Source organism: Uloborus diversus, chromosome 3, assembly GCF_026930045.1.
Source record: "Uloborus diversus isolate 005 chromosome 3, Udiv.v.3.1, whole genome shotgun sequence".
Taxonomy (NCBI): Eukaryota; Metazoa; Arthropoda; class Arachnida; order Araneae; family Uloboridae; genus Uloborus; species Uloborus diversus.
This window is the reverse complement of record NC_072733.1, coordinates 88,665,527-88,685,165: the sequence shown is the minus strand read 5'-3', so window position 1 is coordinate 88,685,165 and position 19,639 is coordinate 88,665,527. Positions and strand designations below refer to the sequence as shown.

General features: G+C 31.0%; 2 protein-coding genes across 3 annotated transcripts in view; one reads left to right on the top strand and one right to left on the bottom strand.

Moving 5' to 3' along the window:
• The window catches only part of LOC129219458 (ETS homologous factor-like), a 140,866-nt gene extending 134,678 nt beyond the window's left edge, over positions 1-6,188 (top strand). The window contains exon 8 of one of the 2 annotated variants that reach the window (XM_054853855.1): positions 4,792-6,188. In XM_054853855.1, the coding sequence (XP_054709830.1) occupies positions 4,792-4,883 (92 nt within the window). In that variant the 3' untranslated portion in view covers positions 4,884-6,188. The remainder of the gene's footprint in view (positions 1-4,791) is intronic. The other variant, XM_054853854.1, reaches the window with a different exon arrangement.
• LOC129218837 (sulfotransferase 1E1-like) overlaps positions 4,778-19,639 on the bottom strand; it is a 52,823-nt gene continuing 37,961 nt past the window's right edge. The window contains exons 5-7 of the mRNA XM_054853159.1: positions 15,173-15,356; positions 6,272-6,402; positions 4,778-4,914 (exon numbers count right to left, since the gene is read on the bottom strand). Coding sequence (XP_054709134.1) covers positions 6,284-6,402; positions 15,173-15,356 — 303 coding nt within the window. The 3' untranslated portion in view covers positions 4,778-4,914; positions 6,272-6,283. The remainder of the gene's footprint in view (positions 4,915-6,271; positions 6,403-15,172; positions 15,357-19,639) is intronic.

Genomic DNA, 19,639 nt, shown 5'->3' with positions numbered 1-19,639 from the left:
AAGAACTGACGAGATGCTGCCAATGGGGTTCACAGAGTGGACCATTCCATTTCCTAAATAGCTTGGTTGAAAAAGTCAGGACTTAAACTGCAGTAAAAAATTTCCCCCTTCCCGGTCTTAAAGAGTTCCTCCCTCGAAAGCCCTCCTTCGAAAGACTTTTTCATCAAGAAAGGTAGACGGGCCCAAGGAAGTCACTAATAATTACGAAACATCTTTTTAATTTGGTTTGTTTTTATTAAGTAAGTTTAGATTCAGCAATTGTTTACTTTAATAACATAATTATTAAATATGTTAAAATACATTTTCTTTTCTATTTGTATGTCCGCTTTTCCTTTCATTCAGTTGATCAATTCTTTTAAATAATATTTTCTCTTGGATATTTTCACGCCCCTCTAGGGGAGTGCACCCCACCGGTTGAGAATCACTGCCATACAGGCTCTGAAGTAGGTCTGCAGTGAAATTTTTACTTTTTTAAAAAAATATCTCAAAGGGGTGTCCAAAAAGATGGGGGGTGGGGTCCATGGCTATTGAAATTTGTAGTGGGAGGGAATTAGTGGGTGTTTGATCTCACATTTTGAGGCGCCTTTGTTCTAGCAGGTGCTGAATAGGAATTGAGGGGGTTCGCTATCCACCTTGGTGGGTGGAGCACTCCTCTATTTTGAATAAAAATATTTAAATAATCACATGTGCCATAAATAATCACAATAGATTCTGATAAGAAAATTTTTGAAAGAACATAAGTTTCTAAAGAAAATAATTCATTTTCAGATGCAGTACGTTTCTGTAGATGATAAGTTTCCTAGAGTTTGAATGACTTTCACTTCAGGTTTGGTGATGGATTTTTAATAGCTGACATATGCACGTGTGCATGGCAATTTTTCTGCAATCTATCATTCCTCTTCTTTTGCATGGCTCCTTCATTATTATAATTATTATTATTGTTTTTTTTTTTTTTTTTTTTTTTTTTTGTATTTTAGAAGCATGTGTGGGTGTAATGTGTATGTAAAGACAAAATGCAAAAATTGCAAAATCTTTGGAGCCAGAATAAAAATTAGATGCCACATGAGTTATTTCTCAGAGTTTATAAGAAAATTTAGTGTAATGTAGCGTTTAAAAGAAGATCATCCAGGTAACCTGGCATCCAGGATTTGCTGGAACCAGTATATATAATATAGGGTCTGGTGGGGGAAAGTGGTCAATGGGGTAAAGTGGTCATAATTCAAATAAATGGCTATAGCTTGGAAATTAATGTTCGAATAAATGTGAAAATTTTATTTTAGGGTAGGTGCATTTATAAGCTATATTTTGAATACAAAATTTTACAACTGGCAAAATTTTATTTGGTAAAAAAAAATATTTTGTGTAAATATGAAAATTCTTAAAATCTAAACACCTTTTTTAACTTCCTTGGGAAATTTTGTTTGTTAGAATTATGAACAGATTGATTGTACAGGAAGCTTCCTACATGTCTCAAGAACTCTTACTCATTAGCAGTTAGCTGAATCTGTTTTTAATAATTTGTTAGAACAATTTAAGTAAGATGGGGTAAAGTGGTCATAATATTAGGCTTAACGAATATTGTTCTTCTAAAGTCACTAAATCTTTAAGTATAAGGCAGATATAAATTAAATATTAATTTCACTTAATATGTATTGTTTTTACAATAAACAGGGTTAAATATACGAGTATATGCGTATGTATACGCATATACTCGTCCCTGCTCATATATATACGTATTCACATAAATGCACCAATAAACACGTATTTGGGTACCTGCAAGTATTTTTTATCTATACAGATATACATTCGACTATACACGTATATTCCCGCTTATATACTCGTATATATACGAACAATTATATACTCAGGGAGACACGTATATACACGTACGTACTCGAGTAGACACTTGCATACAAGCATATGATATACATGTATACAGGGTGAGTCTAAACTCTTGATCAAATTATTAAAAGGTGTTAGACAGGAGGATAAGAAGCGAGAATTATAAGAAACATCCAGAATCAAACTCAAGGCTGACGCGCTACATGCACGCAAAGCCAGAAACTGATGGGTGCAAAACATGTCACAAATTTATTACACGAAGACAATATTACACAACATTTTAGGTTTTAAGAAAATTTTTAAGTTATTGATGAAATTTGCGGCCGGCAGCTGTAATACATGCATCGCAATCACTCTGTTGCAATTACGAGACTTTTGAAAAACTTTCATTAGTCGCTGCACCTTCGTTGCGATGCGTGTATTAGAATTACTACAGGCCGTAACTTTTAACAACTGCTCTAAATATGTCTTAAAAACTAAAATGTCGATTAAAATCATCTTTGTGTAACAAATTTGTGACCTGTTTTGCTAACGTCAGTTTCTGACCTTTTGTGCATGTAGCGCGTCAGCAACCATAAGTTCCTTATGATTCTTTGCTTCTTATCCTCCCCTTTCACACCACTTAGGTTTTGCAAAAAATCTTGGATTCATTCTGTAAGCATACATGTATATTAGCGGATATACTCGTGGATATACGTGGATACATGTACTGGTGTATACACGTAAATGCACGTATATACGTCTAACAGGTATATAATCGTGTTTACACGTAAACATACGAATATACTCGTGTTTTCCTATATATTTTCGTGAGTAGACAAGTATAAACACGCACTGGATATATCCACGAATTAACTCGTGTATACTCGTATAAGTATGTATGTACACTTATATATGCGTATATACGTCGACTGTACACGTATAAACTCAGGTATGCACGCATATACTCGAGATACAAACGCAAAATATGCATATGATATTCTTTTCTACGCTTTACTCGCATATACACGTGATACGTATATACTCGTGTAGACATGTATACACTCCTATAGGTAATCACGTATACATGCGTGAGTATATACGTGTATACACTCGTGTATACACGTATATACTTGAGTAGGCATGTGCATGCATCTGATGTATACATGTATCTATTCATCTATGAACATGTTTACTCATGTCTACACGACACGTATAGTAGACTCGTGTATACCCGTATATACTCGTACATATACTTGTAACTATGAAAATAACCGAAATATACAAAAATTAGGGTTATTTGTAACGGTTTTACAGTTTTTTTAAACTATGACCACTTTACCCCATGCTATGACCACTTTCCCCCATCCCATGGGGTAAAGTGGTCATAAATACAAAGGGAAATGAATGTGTTATAAAACTACTTAAATTCAATATTTTTTTTCTGAAATGCAATGTACCGTGTTCTTTAATGATGCAATGTAAAATAACAACAAAAAAAGTCGAAGTGTTTAAAGAATTTATTGTTTTTATTATCCACTTAAGTTGAAAACCTACGATTTTATGACCACTTTACCCACCAGACCCTACTTGTATAGAGTCAGTGGTGTTGCTACGATGGGCAGAGGAGGGCGGTCCGCCTCGAGTGTCACCATGAAGTGCAATTGCAAGTTTTTTAAAAATATAGATACTGCAATTCAAAAAATTTCCCCCAATATTTTAAATTACATATACTCTATCAAACGGAGCAGCACCACCATGGGGCACTTGCGCTGGTAGACACCCTCTAGAGTGGGGCTGACACGAAATCAGATTTAAGAGTTTATGAAAAATATAGATACTTCAATTCTGAAAATACCCAACATTTAAAATTATATTTAATCTAAAGAAGAATAAAAGAAAAGAAGAATTTTCTAACTGAATAGAAAAAGCAAAAATTTTTATTGGCCAGTTGCAAATGATTTTGGAATTATTACTGAGGATAAAGTGATAATAGTTCTTACTCTTAGCCAAATATTAATTGACACAGCCATTTAATGTTTCCAATTTCTTTTTCAACTTATAGTTTTGGATAATTTACCAAAATTGATCTTAATCAACTATATTATGTACATTCAAAACACCTTTATATGTAAAAGCAAAATATGTACCTATAGGCTTTCAATAAATTTCACAGATGTTATTGTTTTATTTTTTGTCTTAAAATATCCCATCATACAGAATTAAAACTCAATAAATATTTCAAATAGATGCATTTATAAAAAAATAATTCATACTAAAAATTTTTACTTTATCAAGTAAAATCTCCTTTCCCATTTTTAGGTCTGCTCGATTTAAATTTAAATAAAAGGGGTGGGAGGAATGAACCATCTACCCCTTATTATGGGGTAAGCGAAATAACTATCTGACCTTAAAAAAAATATAATTGTTAAGAATATTTGAAGCAATTTTTTATAAAATAATGATGAACTTTTGTTTATTAATAATGCCTAAGATAAAATAAGACAAGAAGTTTAAATTTTTTTTGTTTGAAAACTTTTGTATAAGGTTTCAAAAACAAACTGTTCTCAAAAGGAGTCCCACTTACCCTGACCAACCCTACTTTATTTTCCTTGAGGTACTTATTCTCTCCTTTAGAAGCAGCATTAAGTACAGAAACAAAATTAAATGCAGTCATCGTCAGCAATAAATGAAATGCAATTTAGCAAACATCTGATTTAAGTGGTCTTGCATAAAACTAATGAAAAATATAATAAGTACCAAGAAAGACATTGAAAATGTTTTTTTGTTATTTAAATGGCATTGAACAAGCATGTCCATTGGTGTATCAAATTTTTTAGATCAAAAACCAAATTATTTTTTATTCCTGATTTTTCCCCCCTTATTTTAACATACTGTTTTAAAACTTAAAATCTTGATTCACATTTGCTATAGGGAATTCTATAGATTAAATAATTTATTTTCTTGCAGCTATTACTACAAAAGTCAGGTTCTTCTTCCAGTCTTTGGACGTCGTCTTGTATACAAGTTTGGCCCAAATGCAACTGGTTGGAGACCTATAATACATCCTTCCCAAGTAATGTGAGGATGAGTCTAATTATTCAGCATAGGAATCATAAGTGGTTAAAACATCAAGTGGAATTGCATGCATAAACACTTCCCAGCAATTGCATGTATCAAAATGATGTAATTAGGTTTCTTAATCATGTGAATGAGCAGGAAACAAAGGCTAGCGATACATTCAATACAAATAGTGTTGTTTCTTTTTTTCCAAAATTGCATATTAAAATAGTTTTGACTAAACAAGCATTAATTACAAGGGGAAAATATAAGACTTCAAGAATAACACATTTTATTGTATTTAATTATTTGGGGAGGATTTGAAGGACAGGAAACAACTATTATTCTCTTAGAAACAAAAATTACTCTTAACCTTTTTTTGTTTGTTTGTTTGTTGAAATAAGTCTCCTAAAACTCATACAAAATACAAATAAATTGCAAAGTATTATAATATCTTACGTAAATTTGTAAAATGTTTTGATACATAATGCCTATTCACAAAGAAGAATAGTTAGGTCACATTTTTAAGAGCTTTATAATTTTTTCTTCAATGACACTATTTCTATAGCTGTTGTCAAATTGATTAAATTACTCTCAAGTGTATTTAAAATCATTTCAATTCAAATAAAATTTTAAACTGTTTCAGAGGTTGACCAATCAATAAAATTCAGTATATAAATAAAATATTCAGGTTTTACATAAAAATAAAATGTGCATCAAACATATGTAGTTAAATTTTGATTACAATCGAATTATTTTAACTATATTGAACTGCAAATAAATTTTCAAATACATTTTTTTTCAAATGAGTTTTGTGCATAAAAAATGGTGAGTGATTATGTAAATATATATAGGATATGTTTTGTATACAGTTTTTAAATTGGGAAAGATGTATGTGGGAAAATAATCTTTCAGAGTTATATAAGTTATAGAGTATATAAAAGTATACAAGTTATATTTTTCCTCAAAAAGAGTTCCAAGCATGCCTCTATTATTCATTGCATCACATCTTTTTCTGTAAAACGCAATTACCTGTTTCTCAAAAAATTGAAGAAATTTATATTTTCTTAAGAAGTTGTAAATATTTAAATGTGAAATTTTAATACATTAATAAAAAGCATGAAATATGTCACAAAGCATGCTTAATACTTAATATTCTTGTGTATTTCTTCATGTTAATTTTTCAAATAAATATTTTTGATATATTTTAATCTGGCATTTGATTTTTCATTCCATAAGTGTAGAGTAATGAAAAGACATTTAGTAACAGTAGTTAACTAACATAACATAGTTTAGTATTAAATGAAATACAGTTCAGATTTATGGAAGACATTTCACTTTCTAAATTTGTATCACAGAAGCATGAGATTTTATCAAAACCAAAGGATACAAAATTTATTCTTCACATATTAAGGTCAAAGCAGAACTTGATGTCATTACTTTTGAAATGGTTTTCAATATAAACGTTCATGAGGTCATCCATTTCAGAGTTGAAATAATTTCTCCAGTCTCCTACTTGACCTATATTGTACAAAAATATGACAATTAATACATAAATTAAGCCAAGTTTCTGTTATACAGTTGACTCCCGCTACAACGTGATCCGACTTACGTGAAATGGCTATAACGCGATTTTTTCACCAGGAAAGAATTTTAGACCTAACACGAATTCCTCACCCTCAACACGAAACTTTTCGAAAGGGAATAGCAGTGCGTAAGTATTGGCTTTGTTATTGGTTACTAAACTTTTTTTTTCCTGAATGGACCTTCATCCCTTTAGCATCACAGAGTGGAAGTTCCCACACCGTACTAGTCTGAACATCACTTACACAAATAGCTACCCCACATTTTCCATTTATTTTTTTTTTTCGTTCTAAATGCGAAAGTTGATGAAATATAATGACATCTAAGAGCGATGTTTCATCTAAAGTTTGAATAAAGAAAAGGTGAAAGTTTCTGACAGTTAAAGAAAAGCTAAAGCTTCTCGAAAATCTGAAACTCAACTAAAAAGTGCGTCAAAGGTAGCACGACAACTAGGTATGAGTGAATCTTCCATAAGTACAATTAACAGTCAAGAAAAGGAAATCCGTCAAAGTTCACCGAGTTGTACCTAAGCAAAATGCAAAAATTGTGAAAATGGAAGTTGATCTTGTATTGTGAATGAAAGAAACCAGGAAGTATTTTAAAATTTGATCATGCAGCATAAATCATCATCATCCTCACTTTTTTAAGTTACAAATATCATTACTGGATCTACTGTACAGTACAACTATAGTGCATTTGTTTTTCTTACTGTACACCATACTGGTTTATTTTATGTCTTTCTTTCCCATTGATCATTGATTTTGTGCATCGTAGCAGTATTTTATGCTGATTAAACTTTTTTTTTTAATTTGAAATACAAATAAAAATTCAGTTTTTTTTTTTTTGGAAGAAACAGTACTGTATGGTTAAGAAATAGTTTTTAACAGTTTGAGGTGGTGTTTACAAGTATCTAAAATAATTGGATATGTTTATAATAGTTTTTACTTTTCCACAAAGCGAAATTTCGACTTATGCAAGGGGTCTTGGAACACATCCCTCGCATAAGTCAGGACTCGACTGTATATGAGGATTTTTATTTGTAGCAAAAACTGCTCAAATATTGAAGCATCATTATAAGACATCAATACTAAACCTGCACAAATCAAAACTGAAAACCTTAACGTTTCCCTTTATTAGTCTTTAAATTTTCACAATTAAATACTTCAGGTTTTAAATTGCCTTTCAAAACATTTCTAACAGTGAGATGTGTTTATGAATGCTTAAGAACGTATGGGTTGTGAAGCTTTTTCTTTCATTTGAAGTGAGACAAGGAATATGAAACATAATGAATTTATTTTATAGTAAAGATTTACTTGTATGCCAAGGGTAAGATTGGTTTGAAATGATTTCTTTTTGACTGTAATCCAGTCTAATACTTCTGTGTGCGCTAGTAAATGCATTTTGTTAAAATAGTAGCAAAACAAAGTTTTATAGAGTCATTTCATTTTAAATCACGCAGGCAGGTATGAAAAATGTCATATGACCACCAAAGATTTTTTTGAAAAACTTACAGTACTTACAACTAATGGACATATGAAATATCCCAAAAGGATTTTCCAAGAAAAAATTATTTTCTTCATTTACAGCCAACTAAAATTCTGCATAAAATCCGCCGTTTTGGAAAAAAACCAGCAAAACACTCCATTTGAAATGGACACTATTTCAAAAGTATTTAACCTATTTGAATAATTCAGGACCTATATATCCTCTAGACATCATTTTTGAAGATTTAGTTAAGTTTTTTGATAAAGAAAAAATTTAGTTTTGTGGTGAAAAAACTGCATTTTTACCAATTTTATGATTTCTTTTCTCCATGAAAGAAAAGCTTTTTTTGCTAACGAAGATGGCAGTCTAAAGGGGATATCACACGAGAGAAATTACGGGACATCGTAACCGCAATAAGAACCGTCAACTCTATCTGGAACTGGTTTTTCGGACAGGAAGTTGCCTACAGGGTTACTGCCGGTTGCGCGGACAGTTGCTCGATTTGTTCACAATGGGTGCTACCATTTTTTAGCTTACATCCATGTGCTTGCGCTTGTTCATCGCTTTTCGTCAATTCCGCATTTGATTATCACGCTGCGTCGCGTTAATTCGACACTTATGGATGAAATTAGTAATCAAATATTTAATGCAGCTCTTGCAGCTTTAATTGTATGTGGATTTGTGAAAAGATGGCAAAAAAAAAAAAAAAAGGGAAATGATCAAGGCAATGATTTCAGAGCTAGAGAATCAATTATTATTTCATGCAGTCACCAAAGCTCCTCCTGTTAAATTCATATTTGAGTTTTAACATTAATTTGTAGAACTTATGGTGAAAATTTCAGAAAAACAGAAAACTTTTATTACTATTAATTGAATGTTTGATTTAAAGTGATACTCTTGTTGCATTTAAAGAAGACATACAGAATATATGACTTATCTAGGCTTATTTTTTCCCATAACTACTAAATTAAATCTTAATTTTAGATAGGAATAAATTATTAGTCACTTATTGACAGGTAAGAAGAAATTTTAATTCTAACAAATTATACTTAAATTCATAGCTAAAAACAAACATGAAAAATTAAAAAAAAAGCCAGCAAACTCTGATCAATAGGTCTCTCATAATTATTTTTTTAAACTTCGAGTTCATAAATATATTGGAGATGTGCTAACACTTTAACTTACACAAATATAACGCCACTAGATACATATTACACAAAGGAAAATCTGTTGCCGAGTTTATTAAAATAGTTCCAGACATTTAAAAATAAAGTGACGCTTTAAAAAAATGTAATGAAACAATGATGTGCATTTATACAAGCTATACAAGCATTTATAATACAAATAAGCTTAATACTGAGCAAATTAACACTGCACTGAATATTAGTACGTCTCAATCAATATTTCAAATGTTAATAAAAATAACTTTATCATTTAATAATGCCAAACATAATTTTTGACATCTCAACAAAATATTACAATGTGCGTATCAATTTCAAAAAAATTCTTTGTATTATCATACACTTTGATTTTCAGAGGGATTATTTTTCTTCACTGGAATAGAGTACATGTGTTACTACACAGTCAAAATATTACTAAATAGGTGGAGCTAAAAGTAGAGTAAATATTTCACCATTTCACTTTGCCTCACATTCTCCTACATTTTAAGTATTTTCAAATGGTACATACTGTATGTACCCATCAGTTTGAATTAAAAAAGAAAAGTACAGCTTCAATGCTATGATTTTTAAAAAGGAATTTTTACGTAACTTTTTCAAGGAAAAAATTTACTGCAATTGTTCAAGTATCAGAATGGGGTGGTTTCCTCCAGTCAAAAGTAGTACTTTTATCACTAAAATTGATAGAATAAGCAAAAAAAAAAATAATAATAACTTGGACCCAAAAATACTTTCATTTTCCCAACCGTTATTTTTTAAATAATTTTTTTAAATGTCCGATTTTTCAAACAAGGCGTGGTCTTGATGACGTCACAAATACACGTGAGTAAAGATGCGAATTAATATTTTGCTCTGTGAATGTCAACACGAATGGCACTTCATCATTCGTGACGTCACACGACAGAAATGTAAACAATGAAAACGCCACGATTTAAGTAATATTTTTAAAATATTAAACAAAAACAAATTATTTAAAAAATGGTCAGATCCTATGTTTTTAACCATGCTCTTTCAGAAAAAAATACGTTTAAAATTTTGGAAACGACCCCATTGTAACATTTGTGCAAAACAATTTTCAAAAACCTAATGAAACGAAAAACACCAATATAAATTAAGAAATGCATAAAATTCGCACTGATGTTAACTAACATATAAGTAGCAATTTAAATTCAAAATCAGATGCAAAACCAAAGATTAAATGTCGCTCATCCGTTTTTTAAAGTGTAACTGAAAATTTTTGAAACATAAAATAAATAGAACAATAAAAAGGAATCTCCACATTTCTGTCGCCACGATTGCAAATGTATTTTACAGTGACGCTGCCTGACGTCACGCAATCCCAGCGCCCTGATTGGTTCCTTCGTAACTTGCCCAGAATTAAAGGCAATTTTTTTCTAGCGGAGGAAAAAGTTTGCCCCTATACGAGCAACTGCGAATTTCCATAGCACACGAGAATTTTGGAGCAATCGTTTGTGGAAGTGAGTAGAAAAACCAGTTCCGGATAGCGTTACGGTTGCTATTGTGGTTGCGATGTCCTGTAATTTCTCTCGTGTGATATCCCCTTTAAGCCCTTATATGATAGTCTAATAACATATTTTATTATAATCCTTAGATGCAGACAGCCTTGGAAATAAATTTGAAGTTTTGAAAATTTTCAAAAATTGGTGATTTTTGAACTGAGATTACTCAAAAAACCCATTTTTTAAAAATCTAAAAATAGGCTCATTTGAAACCCATCTAATGCTTAAGAGCCAGGTTTTATTAGAACCGGGCAGAAATGGGATGTTCAGATATACACCATTTTTGATTTTGCTCAAATTTTTATGGTGGATTCTTTTAAAGATTTTAGAAGACAAGTATTTTTTCTTTTCCTCCAAAAATATTTTTGGGAACCTGTAAAAATGTGTAAAGTGGAGCCCGATGTAGAGGTTTTTCCAAAACAGCGTTTTTTTCTTAATGCGATTATTTCTGTGTATTAAGCATCAGCTAAAAAATTCTTGTGTTGATAATATAACATTTAGTACCTAGCCTTTCAGGGGTCGTCAAACTTGGTCGAAAAAAATGAAAAAGTGCCATGTTTGAGGCCCTCTGGTTCCCTGCATTCAGGCTCAAACATGGTTTTTGTACGTAATTTGTGTAAGAATATATATAAATTATTCAATACCCTCATTAGTTGCATGGATAACCCTCTGCGCTGCCAAAAACTGGCAGTTTTTGTATTGAAAAATACTATAAAGTGCAGTTTTCATAAGCTTTTATCTCAGTGCACTGAGGGTCAGTGTAGCACTGGATGCCTGCATTTCAAACTAGAGTATGTGTATTTTCACAAGCAAGTGACAGAACTATGGGCAAATACTTTTCAAGAACATATTACGTGTTTCAAAAAAAAAAATGAACTATTCAGTTTTCAATTCAATCAACATATTCGGGTTTCAACTTTTCTCCAGGGACTTCCAGATACTACTCAAGAAACTAGTATGATCAAAAACTTACCATAAAAAAGTTTTAAACTTGTAAATAGACTGATTATGCTTACTCGCATACTTTATAATATAATAACTAGAAGCAAATTGGAAGAAAAAAGTCAAAATATGATAAAAAACGTACTTTTTAGAGGCCTGTATATCAGTGTACTGGGGGTTAGTATAGAACTTGATTCCTACATTTCAAACTACAGTGTATGTTTTTTCACAAACAAATGACATAACTATGGGCAATGGTTCTGCAGGCTCATGAAAAACACTTCAAGATGAGGAAATTGCATAAGAGTTAACGACGCATCCAGTATTCAAGCTACAATGCTTTATCTTATATTTTTTTACTGTCCCACTAGTCAGTTAGGCAACTATACCCTTGTTTTATAATGTTATAGTATTGCTTTTATCATAAGCAATAAAATATGGCTTAGTAATTGTTTGGTATCATAGTACCTTAATGCAGAGAAAATAATTTTTGTCACTATAATGTACAGCCTAAACGAATGTCAACGAATTATAATGTACAGTACAAACGAAAAAAAAGCTATATAAATTAAAATAATTAAAAATATACCTAAAACACCTTCAAAAAAGTGTTACAAAAAACTTACGTTTCTACCACAATAATAATCTTTTTTTTTTTTTTTTTTTCACTTTGCTTCCAGTTATCATATTATAAAGTAAGCAAGTAAGCATAATCAGTCTATCTGCAAGTCTAAAACTCTTTTATGGTAAGTTTTTGATCATACTAGTTTTTTAAATAGTATCCGGAAATCCCTGGAGGAAAGTTTAAACCCAGATATGTTGATTGAATTGAAAACTAAATAATCGATTTTATTGTTTTGAAATGCGTATTGTGTTCTTGAAAAGAATTTGCCCATAGTTCTGTCACTTGATTGTGAAAATACACATACTCTAGTTTGAAATGCAGGCAGTAAGTTCTATGCTGACCCTCAGTGCACTGAGATACGGGCCCTAAAAAGGACACTTTTTATCATATTTTGATGATGAAATTGCTATTTTTTAGCAGCAGTAAGCATTAACCATGCATTTAATGAGCCTATTTAATAATTTATGTATGTCACTAAACAAATTGCTCGCAAAAACTATGGTTGAACCTCAGTGCATGGAACCAGGATGCCTCAAACATGACACATTTTCAGTTTCTTTGGCACAGTTTAGCCACCCCTGCTAGGGTCCACTGAAGGTCAGCCATAAAATTTACGATATATTTCATTTGAGGCACTAAATATCATGTTGTAATCACAAAGATTACTTTTGCTAATGCTCAATGCGCAGAGATAGTTGAATATTAAAAAATGTTGATTTAAGAAGAACCCTAAGTTGGGATCAACTTTCGGAATTTTTGTGGGTCACAAAAATTTTTTTGGAAGAAAAGAAAAATATGTGTCTTCTAAAATCATTTAAAGAAACCACTGTAAAATTTTTAGCAAAATCAAAAATGGCATGTATCTAACCTGCCTAACTCTTATAAAAACTGGCTCTTAACAAGTGGATATACACCGCATGGGCAAATACCTGTTTTTTTTCCCATAAAATGTTTTATGATTTTTTGAGAGTAACCTTATCGCCCATGGCATGCATGTAAAATAAAAATGTCTAATAATTTCAGTCACTGAAATTTTTATTATATTAATGCCTAATAGCTACAATAACTGCACTTTATCAGCAACAACTAAAATCTTACTGACTTTTAATAATATACTTGTAACAAAACGCTTTTGATGACCCATTCAATTCATCTCTTTGTATGACTCTGTGTGTAATTATGGAAGAGCCTTGGTGACCATCTGACTTCGTTATATAAATATATTTTTCTGCTGATCAGTGCCTAATTGTTATGGGAGTTGAGCTCCCATACTTTCTTATTTGTTTCAATCAAATTTTTGTATTTTTGTCCGAATTCAGTTCACTTAAGCATTAAAGTAAGTTCTGAAGACTATAGGGCTCCTGCACTTCTTTTGTTAGAAACTGGAGACCTGGCTATAATAGCTACCTTTGGTGATCTGTTTGGTTACCTCAACTTACAACCATGTTCAATTGATTACTTCTCTGATAAAACAGGTGGGCTCTTTAAATTCTTAAGCTATAGGTGAGTTTTGGGTTTTGAATTTAGTATACCTATACTTATGTATAAAAGTAATCATACAGGTAGGATCTAAAAATTCTGGGACAATACTCACCAATGACAACCAAAGCATGAAATTAAAATTGATCGTTTTAAATGCATTCTAGGTACTGTTCTTCCGTTTGATGGTTTCCCCTGTCATGTAATTGAGTTGCACGTTGTATTTGAAAGAGAAAAAATGTGATTCATTGCGACATACGAAAGTAACAGCAAATGCATAGCTTTGGACAAAAAATAAACTAATATTGAAATAAGAAAAAGGAAAGATTTTAGCTGTTACTGGTAAAGTACATCATTATCGTAGATATTAGGCATTAATATATTCAGAATTTCAGTAACTGAAATTATTAGACATTTTTATTTCACATGAATGTCATGGGTGATAAGGTCACTTTCAAAAAATCATAAAACATTTTATGGGAAAAAATACAGGATGCGGTGTCTATCCACTTGTTAAGCATTAGATGAGTTGAAATGAGCCAACTTTTAGATTTTTAAAAAATGGGTTTTTTGAGTAATCTACTTCAAAAATCGCTAATTTTTGAAAATTTTCAAAATTTCAAATTTTATTTCCAAGGCTGTATATGCATCTAAAGATTATAATAAAATATTTTATGAGACTATCACATAAGGGCTTTAGACTGCCATCTTTGTTTAGTAAAAAATACCCTTTTTTTCATGGAGAAAAAAAATCATAAAATCGGTAAAAATGCAGTTTTTTCGCCACAAAGATAATTTTTTTCTTTATCAAAAAATCCAACTAAATTTTCAAAAACGATTTCCAGAAGATATATGGGTTTTCATTTATTTTTAGAAAAAAGAATTGTTCAAATAGGTTAAATACTTTTGAAATAGTGTCCATTTAAAATGGAGTGTTTTGTTGGTTTTTTCCAAAATGGCAGATTTTGTGTGGAATTCTAGTAGGCTGTAACTGAAGAAAAAAAAATCTTTCTTGCAAAATCCTTTTGGGATATTTCATATGTCCCAACTACTGTAACTACTAAAATCTTTTCAAAACAATCGGTGATGGTTGTGTGACAGGCCCTGCCTGATCTGAAATGTGATGGCTCTATACTAAACATATACAGCTACTTGAGGGGCAGGAAAATATTCATGAAATTTTTAAAGCATAAACTATTTTATTTTATGTGTAACACTGAAATTATATCAACTTTCTGCATTATATTTTCATTAGTTGTATCCAAACTTACATTTAAAAAATATATAACAAATAGATGAAATAAGTTGACATAATTAAGCAAAATATACCAAGATACTTTGTAGTTAAAACACCAAACTAACTTTTTATTCAAATGCAGTGAACTATTATTATTTCTGCATTATGTTTCGTCACTTAATTTTTAAATGAGCACCTTCCATTTCAAAAAAGAAAACATCTACTTGCTACACAAACTCACCTTTGCGGAAAAACTTTGCTTCATCTTTTTTCCTTATACCTAAATCATCCCAATGTTGATAATTAACACTAGGATTATTTGACATACTGCTGAATGAACAATGATAAGCAATATCTTCTACTTCTTTATCAGTTAAATGTTTTCCCAAAAACAATCCAATTTTCTTAATGTTTCCTTGTATGTCCTAAAAACAGCAATAATATATACATTATGAGACTGTTCATGTGTTTTACACTAAAAAATATTTACTCATCAAAATACAGAAGAAAATAAGTAGCTTTAAATCAGGTGACACAAGCAAAATTGTCATTTTATAGGGTGAAAATGCATAAAAATGATATAAAAGTACAAAAAATTAACATTATTAAAGCACAAATAAATTGCTTTGTAAAAAAAACAAGAACTTGTTTCAAGGATACAAAATCTTTTTCAGAGCTTAACTGAGATGGTTAAAACTCTAGAAGAATAATTTAAAAAGCTACTTGAGTAAACTAAAATATGAATGCAAGTATTTTAGAGAAACGTAGATTACAAACTGTCCCATGGAAAAGAAAAAGTCCCCTAGACCGCTTCAGGATTTTCTTTAAAGTAATTAATGACCCAAGTAACATAAATAACGTTACATCACGTTGCTCTGAAGCGTTGACATCACGTTACTGGTAACGTTGATAGAGCGAAAATATGTCTCATTGCAAAACGCAAATGCAACGGTTTTAGTAACGTTACATCAACGGTTTCAGTAACGTTACATCAACGATTTTCGAAACGTTACATCAACCTTTATTTATCACGTTACATCACGTTGCACGTTGCTTTTAAACGTTGTATTAAGCTTTTTTTTTCCTTTTTCAAAGCTTGAATAAAGTATTTTTTTCTTGGTGAGAAGGAAGTGGGTTCATTGAGCTCTTAATTTTTGATACAGTAAGTATTCTGCATTTTTTGTTAATGCAATTACTGTTAATATACTTTTATAAAATCTTTATTTATTTATTTTTTTCAATTTATAAAATGTCTCATGCCGTTAAAAGGCGTTCGAGTATTCTCACACTGTTGCTTCATTTACAATATTTTGTAAGAGTATTTCTAATATATAAAAATAAGCAGAGCATAGCATAGCATAGCCGAATTTACATCAAGTGGAGTTCTATTAATAGTTAAAATTAACGATATTACTACAAATCAAATAAAAATTTCTTTCATAAATAAATCCTTGAAAAATAATAATTATTATTACTAAAGAACTCCACAAATATTTTTCGAAAGGCATGAAAGTTTTGAAAAAATCCTCTTACATCAGTGCTTTAACAAATATTTGCAATATTATTGCTAAAGATAATTTCAGTTACATGACAAAAATTTTTTCAAAAAATTGCTACAATTATTTCGTCAAAATCGTTCTGCAAAAAGCCGATTGAGTAAAAAATGGTATCATTTATCGCTTATTAATGGAACATATCCCCAAGCTTCAGCATCTTTTTTAAGAAATCAATGAATAAATACTCAAATAAAAACATCTCACATTATCCTTTCAAACACTATTTATTTTAAATAAAAGTACGGTGGGAAAAATACTCAAACTCCGACCAATGGCGGTTCATTAACTTCATAAAAATATGTAATAACACTTTTTTTAAATTAAATAAATATATCAACAATATTACACTAACAATAATGCAAAGTACTTACCGCTAAAAGTGATGAGAGATCGCGATTGCGAAGCTGCAAAACAATGGCGGCATAGCAAGCCAGAAGTTGTTTACTGAAAATGGCCACTAGGAATCAGAGGTTGCCGAAGACGAGGCAGGGTGCAATGAAAAGTAATGATAAGTAACGTTTCTTTTGCAACTGTTTGTCAACGTTACAAATTTAAAAAATTTGCAACGTGATGTAATGTTTCAAAATTACACATTCTGTAACGAATCGATAAAGCAACGTGATATCACGTTGCGTGGGAAACGATAACGATGTTTTAACTAATAAATAACGTTACATCACGTTGCTCTGCAACCGTTGCCCGGTTGCAGCCGTTGCCCGCAAACAGCTGCATGCAACGTGATGTAACGATGACGTAACGTTTCAGTGTTACTTGGGGAGTAACGAGCACCTTACTTCACAAGGCTCTTTCTATTTAGCATGAAAGAAAGTCCCAAAAACATGCTACATATGCTTGAAGGCCCAAGAGCCTTCAAGCATAAACAGAAAAGGAACAAAATCACTAACTTGCAAAAGTGCAGCAGCAAATAAGAAAAGAACCCAAATAACAGAATTTTAGTTCCACTGACAACTTAAACCGTTCCTGTTTTGCGTACTATACTTGGTTTTATTTTGTGTTTGTTTTTTCCACCTTTTATTCCTTTCAAAATTTATATTTTTGACATTTTTTCTTGATAATTTATGTTTTCACTGACTATGTATGCACTGTTTTTGCTTCTAGCAGCTTAGCGCTGAGACTACAGTACATTTCATTAGTTTTTTATGCCATTAAATTCTTTCAATTTTTAAAAACAATTATTTAAAATATATTAGTACTTGTATTATATTTGTATTATATATATATATATATATATATATATATATATATATATATATAATTAAGCAAACAGAATTACAAATATTAAACAAATTATAAATAACAAATGATGATAAAAAGGAAAAATGCAAACAGCTATTAAGTAGGAATAGAAAAAGAGTGAATCCAGAGCTCATCAGCCGTGGAGGATTCATTAATTATGGTAAAAAGACCAAAATTTTAACTATAAACTAGAAGAGAATGCTTAAGCTCCAGTACATGTAATATAGAGTAACAATGGGCAAACGCACCACTTGTTAAGCTAAAAACAATAAACTAGAGCTCAAACCTAAAACTAAAAGCAGGGGGTTTCGCCTCGACTAATTAGGAAAACAAGTTCCGATAATTAGCCTTCCACGGGACAGTACCTGCCAATAACAAAATTGTCTTACCTTGAAATTTTTTGAGAACTGTACTTGCAGAATTTGTAATGCACAAATTTTTTTTATGCGAAGCGTTAAGACGCAGAGGATAAGATGTATATCTCAATTTTTATGGTTATTTTTTTAATAAGTAATATCATATACCCTCCCCACCCCCATAAACATAAATGGCTGAAAAAGTTCCCCTCCCAAATCCATAGTCTGGATCCGCCACTGCCTTGAAATCCAAGTAAACATATCCAGTCCGTTGTTCAGCATGATAAAAAAGCCTATCCATTCGTCAACAAAACATTAAAAATATAAAAACCATGTCCAAAAAACAGTCCAAAGACGTACCAGGTCGCCTGTTTTGCACGTGTAAAAATTTTATCCACTACGGTGATTCATAAAAAAATGGTTTGTCACGATTGTATCATACATTTACACAGTTAAACAGTTTCAAAAGAAGCGAAATGTTCATCGAAGGCTATACTTAAGCAGATGTTTTCAACTAGATTTTTAGGGAAGTTATTATGAAAAAGTAAGTTTTTGAGTACTGAAATTTCTTGCTTAAATGCAGAAATGGTGTTGCAAATTCTTTTAATTCTGATAGCTTGCGAAACAATAATGCCAATAAAAACCTTTTTACTAAGGCAGGAGGAGAAATCTTGTAAACTGTTAACTGCGAAATTGAATTCACGTCTTTTATCATAGATTGTAGTGGAACAATTTGAGTCAATTTGTATGTTGATATCCAAGAAATTAAAGCTATTATGATTAGAATTGGTCTTTTTGAGCGTTAATGAACTATGATAAATAGTTTTGCTGAGTTCAGAAAATTAGGAAAATTTATACACAAAAGGTCATCAATGTATCTACAACAAAGAGGTGTAGAGGAAGGATTGTCAATTAAATATTTTTGTTCATAATATAAAAGAAAAAGGTTGGCTTATGTAGAGCTAAAATTAGCTCCCATTGCTATGCCATTAATTTGAAGAAAACATGAATTACCATTTTTGAAAAAATTATTGAAAATACAAAATTTAAAAAGACCAAGAAAAAACAATTCATTAAAATCAAGGGAATCCTTGACTGAATTAAAAAGTTCTGAAACAGAGGAAAAAAGTTCAACGAGTGGGATATTGGTGAAGAGGTTTTCAAAATCAAAAGTTTCTAAGTGGTTTATATCAAGCATATTAAGTAAATTGATGACTTCAACACTATTATTAACAATCCAGAACCAATTCATTTGTTGAAGTTTAAGTTGTTCAAGAATTTTTTTGAGAAATTGTTCAAGCTTTACACTCAGATTTTTTCCAATGGTGTTGGTGGCAGAGCAAATAAATCGAAATCCAACAGGTGTTTTATGAAATTTTGGAATTGCATATAAGTAAGGTAAGTTAACAGAATCAGGACGTGGCAATTTAAAAAGTTTGTAAGCAGCAGCAAATTTTTTGATGATGGAGGATTCATTAAGTTTGGAGGAAACATAAGTGGTGGTTTTTTCGAGTTCATTTTTCAAAATATTAGCATATA